Here is a 9,371-nt window from a genome sequence, read left to right as displayed (position 1 = left end):
TGATCATAGAAACAAGTCTTTAAATCACTGATACAAAGTCCCAAATGACGATTGCCATTATTAGATTAAGATCCAGAATACACACAAACAAATGGAGGTTCAACATAGGCCTCCGTTTATTGCATACAATTTAAAAGCTAGCAAGCATGCCGGTATATAGAACATGCAGCGCAGCAGGAGCCTGTTAATCGTGCTGCCCAGAACAATTTAGAGTTTAACGAGCGTGGGCACGAAATCGACCACGACGATTTTCTCCAAGATAGTCAAGAAAGCAGTGCCAAAATCAACATGAGCAGGATGAGCTACATACGCTGATCGGCCATCTAATGTCTCAAAAGTAATCTCAAAGATATGAGTGAAACCTTGATGAAGGTTCTCGATGCTCACGTCTGTCCCCCTATCATGTCAAAATTGCAGAAACTATTTAGATTCTTAATTCCAAAGTTGATTGAAACCATATAAATTAAAAACCAAAAATATATACATGGCAGATTATCTATCTAAAATGACTAACAAAACAAGAAAACATCCACGCACCGAAAGCACAAAGTATTTCATTCCTAGCTAACCAAGTGCGAAACCACGGAGAAAGAGTAGTTAAAATTAAACGAGGGCTTGTGTTAATTACCAGTGGAAAGACTTCATGTGTTCGATGTGGTTGAGCAGATTGGCGTAGTCTTTTATGTGTTTCTCAATTTCTTCTTCGGTCACTCCTTCTTTGAACTTGGCCAGGACTATGTGCTTTACCACTCCCTTCACTTGCTCCATATCTGTTATCTTAACTCTCTCTCTCTCTCGCTCGCTCTCTCGCACTCGTCTCTTTAGCCTTCTTTAAGGGCTGATATTAATTATTATACACAACAACCGCTCGAATATTCACCAACCATTAGTTTGTAGCTTTTTATTTTTTTATTTCTGCAAGTACCACTGCAAGCCCAGGAACCAATGTGAGTGGGGGCACCCAGCGTACTGGCCCCTTTCTTGATGCACGCAGTATTCCACTCCAATAATTACAATTTTACACGCGGTTTTTTTTTTTTTTTTCAAGGGATAGAGGATTTAGAGTGTGTTTGGCAGTGTGGTTGCAGATGTTTTTCAAATAATTTTTCGTGTTAAAATACATGCTAATGATTTTTTTCATTTTTTAAAAATTATTTTTGACATCAGCACATCAAAACAATCCAAAACGTACAAATCATATTAAATTTTAATAAAAAAAAATAATAATAATTTTTTTAGAAACACAGCTGCAGTCGCGTTTCCAAACGTTCCCTTACCCAGGATTTCTTATCCTCCATCACATGTCAGGAGGGACTTCCGAAACCCGGATGTTATCTCTCTCCAGAGTCCAGACCCTCCATCACATTAGAAAATCGTACTCCTCTTTTTAGTCACTGAAATGTTCCATTTTAGCGTCGACATGAGCCTGAGAGGGCAAATTCCCTGCCTGAATATCGACAACAAGATGCTTCTCATCGACGGTGGATAATGGTTTAGCGCATTTATTAATTTTTTTGGTAAAAGTCTAGCACTAAATAGGGACTAGCCTTCGGCTTGGGCAAGCTATTTGCCTCGGCCTGTATAGAGGCTGTAATAGCAGCATGGGTTTTCTAGATGACTGGTTATTGGGTTTCGACCTCTGTGAGGTTACCATTACTGGATTTGTGACCAGATGGGCTGGGCTGCCTTCTCATTGAACTTAGCGGCTAGACCAAGGTCGCTTAATTTTGCATGGAAAGCCTGGTAGTAGATGCTGGACTATATTGCCGAGTTAACACAAATGTGTGTTTGTTTCTGAAAAGTGATTTTTGAAAAATAATTTTTCAAATTTTTCTTTATTTTTTTGTCAATTGAAAAGTTAATCAACGAAAAATATTTTTTTGTCAAAGAATAATTTGGTTTGATTTTCAGGAAAGTGTTTTCCTTTTATTTTGAACGAAAAACACTTTCTAGAAATTGTGAAAAATTTAAAAATATCATATTATTTGATGATTATATCAAATTTGATCCTCAAACTTTTTATTGCTATATATTTTTTTTGAATTTTTTTAATTCATCTCTTAAAATTTAATTTAATTTGATTTTTATATTAACTTTTGTCTTTATTTTTATGATTGTTATTTACTTCTCTTATTATATTTTAAATTAAAATTTTTTATCTATCAAATTTGATCCTCATTCTTTTGATTGTTACTTATTTTATTTAAAATAATTTATGAAATTATAATTATAATTATAATTATTTTAATTTCATCATCTTTTAATTTTTTTTATCTGTTAGATTTGATCTCTATTATTTTGATTATTATTTATTTTATTTGAGATAATTTATGAAATTAGATTTTTTTTCAATTCCATTATCATTCAACTTTTTAATTTTTAAGATTTGTTTCTTATTATTTTAATAAACTTGAAAAAAAATAAAACATTAATAAGTTATTTTCCAAGTCATTTTCCATAACAACCAAACAGTGGAAAGTATTTTCCAACTTACTTTTCATGACACTACCAAACATCAGAAAATAATTTACTTTGCCGGAATTTGCTTTTTAAGAAAATTACTTTTCAAAAAAAAACTATTTTTCTTCAAACAAACGAGGTCAAAATCTGTCTAGATCGGTTCCATTAAAAAAAATTAAAAAACCCAGATAACCCAATTAAATATCTAAATTAACCTGCTCACTCTAAATCCATTGATTTTATTTTGAAAATGACAACTTTTTATTTTTATCTTTTCTTTAAAAAATTCGAGGAAAACCCCAAGTCTAGTTTCACAGCTATGATTGGAAGATTTCTCGTGAGGAAACATGATGAACTTTCAGGTGTCAAAAGGAAGATGGAAGAATTGCCGCTATATGCATCAGAAATACATTGCATATGAAAAAACAAATTAGATTTATTGCCACACACATTTGGTGGTAACACCGCCAATTATTGCTTATACATAGTAGAGCAGAATCTTGTCTTCAGATAGCAAGATAATAAGTCTTCATTGCCCAGTAAAGATTTAGTACAGTTCATAGTCCATCACAAATTGTTGCGACATGGTTGGCAAGAATCCTTCTGCGAATTTAGCAACAACCGAAGAATCAAGATACTCCTGCAAGCCCTCCAGATCATCAAAGGTAGTTTCAAAAGCATGAGTATATCCGAAATTGAGGTCGTGAATACCCAGATTAGTGCCCCTGCATCAGAGCATTAATATAACACAGATGTTAGTATGGAATTTTATTGTTATAAATAATTTTTGAGGGTGATGTTAGGGTAATTTATTTTAGGAAAAAATACATATTGATCCATTTTTGAAATGATAAATAACTAATAAGTTCTGTAACATTTTTACTGGACCAGTAAATTCAGTTCTTTAGTTCTTCCAGATAAGTTTGAGTCTTCTAATAATTCCCTACAAAATCCTCAAAGAATATCTGGAAAAATATTGTTTGTCTTTTTTTCTTGGAAAATACTTTACAATGAGCTTTTTATCAATTAACCTTTAAAATCCATGTGTTTCTGTATATTTTCGTCTAAAAACTTTTTTGAATTTTAAAAAGATAAAATATTTATTATCCTACAATTTTATTCTTTTTAATTTTATAACTCTTGAAAAAGGTTTAAGGCTCCTCATTATGCTAATGGTCATTAATAAATTATTATGCTTTATAAATAAATTATGCTTAATATGTAAATTATTTTTCCACAAACTAAGAGGAAGATAAAGGTTAACATAATAAAATGGCAACAAAATAAAAAAAAATTAGTATTGAGCATGCAGGAGCGGGGAATCAGTGCTGTGGAGAGAGGGGAGATGATAAAACAGAGTGGTTGGAGTCAAGTACCAGTGTAAGCTCTTCAAGGGTTCAACTTGATTGACCAGATGAGTGAAGTCGTTTATGATTTTCTCAATTTGCTCTCTGGTAACGTCATCTTTGAACTTGACGAATAGAGTGTGCTTCACTGCCTTTGGTTTTGTCGTCGACGACATGTTGTTTCTTTCTCTCTATATCTTTAAGCCTTAATTTGTGCGCTTAGCTATAGCCAGATTAATTTGCATGATGAGCTTTGCCATGCCCTCCTCCTTATATAGGGGTAGACGGTACCTTTGCTGGGGCCCTTCCCTTCCCTTCCACCTCATCTCTTCTCTCTTGCTACACACCACTCATTTGTGGTCTTGTACTTTTAAAACCCAACCCAGCCGGTTTAGACTCAAATCGAGCCGAGTTGAAGAAAAAATAAGGTAAGAAAAAACCTTGTGTGACCTGACGAGATCCGGTTAAAAACCTGGTTGCAACCCGTTGATTTTTATGTTTTGTTTTTACTAAAACGATGTCGTTTTGATTTAAAAAATAATTGACCCGGCTGACCCGGTGATCCGGTCAAAACCTAAAACCCGGGTCTTGAATCGGGCCGGCTACCAGACCGGGTCTGAAAACTATAGTCTAGCCTCGCATGACAATAACAAGGTAAATATCAGGGCTTGCCTGTGAGTTTTCTATTGCGATGTAGATTTTTTTTTATTGGGTTAAACGATAAATTTTAATAATAAAATTGATTAGTGAATACTTTTAATCTTGCTAAAAGAAAAAAAATATAAATTTACCTACAAAAATCTGCGATTCCTATTACATTTGCAAATAGGGGCGTTGCTAAAAATATTTGAATCGGGTCTAGGATCGTAATTATATATAATTTAATTTTTAATGTTTTATAAAGTATAAACTCCATCCATTTATTTTTTTTACAGCGATAGGATATATTGGATTTGATTAATTTTTTTATGAATATTATAAATATTCAATTGCTGGTATTGTATTATTAATTTTAACGAATCTGAATTTAAAAATAATTTTATAACATGGATTGTAGGTGTTATGACACCTCAATATTAAATTTAATTTTTATATCTTGTAATATTATTAAATTCTAGTTACTTCCTCGACTTTAACAAAAAAAACAAGCTCTTTTTGTTATATTAAAAAAATCTAAAAGCCCACTAACAATAATTTTAGAATCAAAATATTTTTTTCTATTCATAATCTATTAAATATAAAAATAAAATGAGTATAAGACATATATGAGATGAGTCGAGTTAATCAGGTTTTAAAAATACTTGTTTATCGCTTGATTAGCAATATCTATTTATTAAAAATTTAATATATTATCGACTATAATATTTATATTATTTGAATTTAATGTGTTAGTTAGAATCGAATAATTCAAATAGATACACGAACAAGTTTTTTTTAACATCTCTACCTACAGACAACGTGAACGCGGACACTGGCGTGTTGATAGGCAATATAGGTGCACCAAGGAAAGTTATGCTTGGTAGGAGATTAATGATATTTAAATTTTTTTGTCGTAGAGTGTCTTTAGCGACTTTTAGGAGAAGTTTTTTTTTTTTTTAATTATAGATATTTAAGGTAATTTACGCTCCTTTCAATTAATTTCTCGAGACCTTAAAATTAACGATCAGATTTATCTGAGATTTATGACACTCCAATTGATGATCTCCGATAAGCAAATCCATAATATAACCAGTTGAGCAACAACCGGTTAATTTTTGGGAGAAGTTACTTGTTTAGGAGTTGGTATTTTGAAAGTTCAATTTTACCCTCAAATATTTTTCCCTCTCGCTTCCTTTTTATCGTAAAGTTAGTACCCGTGATACCTCAAATACTTTATCTCATATCTTATTAACATCTCATCCTTTAATCTATTAACCCATCAAGCTTCCTTAAAAATCTACTTTATATATTTAAAATAATTCTTATAATAATACCGAGCACCACCTAAAAAAAAAAAAAACGCTAATGTTGTACGGTTACAGTACTCATCATGACTGACAACAGTTGTCAAAAATTAGAATTGACAGCAGTTGCCGTGGTTACGAAGCTCCACGAAAAGCACAAGAGTTTTAGGCTCCACAAATTAGAATTGACAGCAGTTGTCAAGAATCTTTTTTATATTTTTCAGTGTATTAAATACGATATAAAGATAATTATTTTGTCATGTATATTATTATAATATTTAATTATGTATTTATCTCCTATTCTGTTTTGTTTTTTATATCTTAATCGTGTTGTATTTTATTTCCTTGAAAATTAATTTAATGCTACCTTAATATTATCAATTATATTTTTAAACAGTAAATGATTTTTTTAAATATATATAAAATTTGTGATTTATTTTTTTATAATTTGCTTAATGTTGATGAAATTATTATCTTTTTTTCTAAAAAAATAATTCAATAAGCGGTTACCACATGATACACATGTATTTTCCCTACTGGGAACGATGACGGTGAAGTCACTGAGGGGGTCACCACATGATACACATGTTATAATATCCCCTGGCACGCTGCCCTCCGTCCCAATTATCAAGCCTAATCGCCACCACACACGTTCATGTACAGTGACCACAACTTAGCATTCTTGCCAGCACGCATTTAATGATCGCAACAGCTTCAAAACAAGCCAAACGGAATCAAGATCAAGCGAAACCAGTCTTGGCTCCTAGTAATCACTTTACTATTTTTAATTTTTTTTACTAATTTCTCAATGATTTCACAGGATCAAAACAAGCTCTTTTCTGATTTTATTTGCCTACGCAAGGAGATTTCTACTGAATTGCCGATTCCTTTTTTTCCCTTCTCCAACATTGCACAAGAACAAATCCTATACAAACCCTTGGCAAAATCCTCAATAACCCCAACCAAATCATGGAATGGGTCCAGAGTTGAAGCCAATACCAATTCCGAAAACTTGCTAGGATTACAGGTTCGAAATCGTATCAATAACGGGACCATCCGCCCCTCCTCCTTCCCCTTCGTCGGAGAACACCATGTTAAGCTCCAACATGTCTCCCCTGACATTTGCTCCCTCGCAGCTGAGGATTTGATGAGTGAGAATCTTTTTTCGTCTATCTAGGAAACAGAGGAGAAAAACAACCATGTTTGAAGATTTGATGTGGTAGTGATCTTGCAATTCCTGTTCTTTCTCCCGAAACAATAATTGATAAATCTCCACTCGTGCATCACACTGAAATCATTACCAGGTTTTGGGATTATTCATCTCTTCAATTTTCTTCCCTTTTGCCTTCTTTTAAGCGAGGAGAGGACCCCCTTTATTCCTAAAGTCACGACAAATTTTGGAAAAGAAAAAAACCACGCACGAGCACACACAGTGTTAAAAAATAATTGGCCCGGAACGTAAATAAATCTTGACTTCAGTAGTCGATCGTTCAAGCTCAACGAGGTTATGCCCTTTCTTTTCTCAACCCTAACCCAGCAGATGTGCTTGCTTATGTAATTTGAAACTACTGAATAATTTTGTTTTGTTTTGTTTTGTTCGTCTAGAAGAGGGTAAAACAATCGGGTGTTTCCGCAATGCTATGACTATTTTATATTTTCCTTGTTTATTTCCTGTAATGTACTAATGAATTTTCATTGATTGCTGCAGTGATGACTTCACCTACACATCGATCACAGAAATGCAAATGGGCCAAACTACGTATTACGTTTTTTTTCTTCTTCTATAAATTACAATTTTCTATCCTGTACGATCAACCCAGATCTTGAACTTGAATAAAAATACTAAAATACTCTTGGTGTATAATATATAAAAAAAACACCAATAAATGACTAGTCTTGTTAAGTGTATGCTACTGGTCTTAGAGTTTCTAGCATTTTTTGTTCCCTCGTGTCAAGTCTTGTTAAGTTACAAAATTTATGCACACCTGGATCAGGAAACTTGATTCTGGACATAATCTCTGCGTGGGAGAGAGATGAGAAAAGATTACTATCTTCAATTCTTCGAAACAGTAGCATCAAGGGGAAGGTTTATGTTCATTTCTATTAATGGGGTTTATTTTATTTTCACATGGGTTTCTATTGTTGGCTTTGATCTGTAGCGAGGTTTGGCTAGAAGTAGTGAATTTGTGATCGATATCTACGCTTTCTTTCCTTCTTTTAGGCTTGTTGGAGATTGAAATGACAAAAAAAAAAACAATGGTTTCAATTATTTCTTGGGAGTTTGATAGAGATTGAAAAGGAAATAACTAGAAATCGGCACTCTGGACAAGTGGGTTGGGCACTCGGAAATCGGCGGCCAACAAGTGCTTTTCTGACTTGTAAAGGCACCGTGGACAAGTTGAAAACCAATAACTAGTTTTCGCGGATACAATCTTGTACGAGAGTCTCGCGTAAAGTATTTTTTAAAGTAATTTTTGTTTAAAAATATACTGAAATAATACTATATATATATATATATATATATATATATATGTTTTTTTAATTCAAAATTATAAAAAAAACATTAATTCAACGCTTGTAAAAGAAAATCAATTTTAAAAAAAAATACATTCCAACGGCACTTAAAGGTCGTACAAGAACCAACCATTCCTGTTGCCGGTGCTGTAAAAGCTGAATGGATTATTGAGTGAATTGACAGGGCTGAATCATCTTGGATCGATAAATATAATGGTGAATTATTGGCTTTCCATGTAGCTGTAAATCTCTCTCTTAGTACAAGATATTTTGTAGAAAATATTATTTTTTTACTCTTTCTTGTAATATCTCAAATATTTTTTCCAAAATAAAAGAAAACAAAATATGATGTGTGTTATCTATAAAAACCCAGCCCGTGTATACTCCCAAAATCATACGTTAATTTTTTGCAAGACAGTGAAGTGTTAACACTATCAACATGTAAAATCAAATCAAACGAATGGTTGATATTACCGTGTAAGGAGATAATGTCTGATTTAATTATAAAGGCGGAGGGAGCCGATGAGATATTTTTTTAATGGTGAAGAGACTAAATATATCGAAAACGAAACAAATAATAATCTATTAAAATAAAAGGGGTTTTCAACAATAAATAAATAAAAACTAAAGTATTTATCTATCAAACTGGCTCACGGGAGGTAGGGCATTGTAATAATTTGAGAGAAGAAAATTTCTGTCACGATTCATCATTTTCACAGTCACAGTCGAGCCACCTTGAATGTGATAAGTGACATGTTGTCCTGATTTTGTTTTTTCCCCCCCTAGATAACCATAGAATATTAACCGTGTATTTAATATTGCTGTAATTTTTACTATTGTAATTCAAAAAAAATAAGTTTTAAAAAATATGATTAGTTATGATTAGTTGAATTTAAATACTTGTTTAATAAAAATTATGATTGATTGTTTGGATAAATTTATGGTTAAAATGATTTAAGTAATAATATTACAAAAAAAACATGTATTATTTTTTATTTTTTAATTCTATTAATTTGCATTTTATTAACATTAAATTTTACAAACAACCACACGAATTACAACACTTTTTTTTATTGCCTTTTATGCAGGGTTGTGTTGTGATTATAGG

At 32.2% G+C, this 9,371-nt stretch overlaps 2 protein-coding genes and 1 long non-coding RNA gene across 3 annotated transcripts; 1 reads left to right on the top strand and 2 right to left on the bottom strand.

The window, feature by feature from the left end:
• LOC7485856 (stress-response A/B barrel domain-containing protein HS1) lies at nt 1–961 on the bottom strand. Its single transcript, XM_002314943.4, has 2 exons — nt 629–961; nt 1–397 (listed from the first exon to the last, which is right to left on the bottom strand). The coding sequence occupies exons 1-2, from the start codon at nt 766–768 to the stop codon at nt 208–210; spliced, it is 330 nt and encodes a 109-aa protein (XP_002314979.1). The 5' UTR covers nt 769–961; the 3' UTR covers nt 1–207.
• Nucleotides 962–2,878: 1,917 nt separating this feature from the next.
• Nucleotides 2,879–4,065, bottom strand: LOC7485855 (stress-response A/B barrel domain-containing protein HS1). The gene is made up of 2 exons (XM_002314942.4): nt 3,837–4,065; nt 2,879–3,185 (listed from the first exon to the last, which is right to left on the bottom strand). Exons 1-2 carry the CDS (start codon nt 3,980–3,982, stop codon nt 3,008–3,010), a joined length of 324 nt encoding a protein of 107 aa, XP_002314978.1. The 5' UTR covers nt 3,983–4,065; the 3' UTR covers nt 2,879–3,007.
• A 2,266-nt stretch (nt 4,066–6,331) lies between these two features.
• LOC127905904 (uncharacterized) lies at nt 6,332–7,969 on the top strand. Its single transcript, XR_008060435.1, has 2 exons — nt 6,332–7,253; nt 7,458–7,969. It is a non-coding gene; the product is annotated as an uncharacterized LOC127905904 (long non-coding RNA).
• The last annotated feature ends 1,402 nt before the right edge of the window (nt 7,970–9,371 follow it).

Source organism: Populus trichocarpa, chromosome 10 (assembly GCF_000002775.5).
Source record: "Populus trichocarpa isolate Nisqually-1 chromosome 10, P.trichocarpa_v4.1, whole genome shotgun sequence".
Taxonomy (NCBI): domain Eukaryota; kingdom Viridiplantae; phylum Streptophyta; class Magnoliopsida; order Malpighiales; family Salicaceae; genus Populus; species Populus trichocarpa.
The sequence above is the reverse complement of the archived record's forward strand: the minus strand, read 5'-3'. Positions and strand labels throughout refer to the sequence as shown.

Coding starts and splice junctions, on each gene's coding strand:
- LOC7485856 (XM_002314943.4), bottom strand. CDS start 768: ATGGAGCAAGTGAAGGGAGTGGTAAAGCACATAGTCCTGGCCAAGTTC. Junction 398..628: donor CACATGAAGTCTTTCCACTG/GTAATTAACACA, acceptor TTGACATGATAG/GGGGACAGACGTGAGCATCG.
- LOC7485855 (XM_002314942.4), bottom strand. CDS start 3,982: ATGTCGTCGACGACAAAACCAAAGGCAGTGAAGCACACTCTATTCGTC. Junction 3,186..3,836: donor CCCTTGAAGAGCTTACACTG/GTACTTGACTCC, acceptor GCTCTGATGCAG/GGGCACTAATCTGGGTATTC.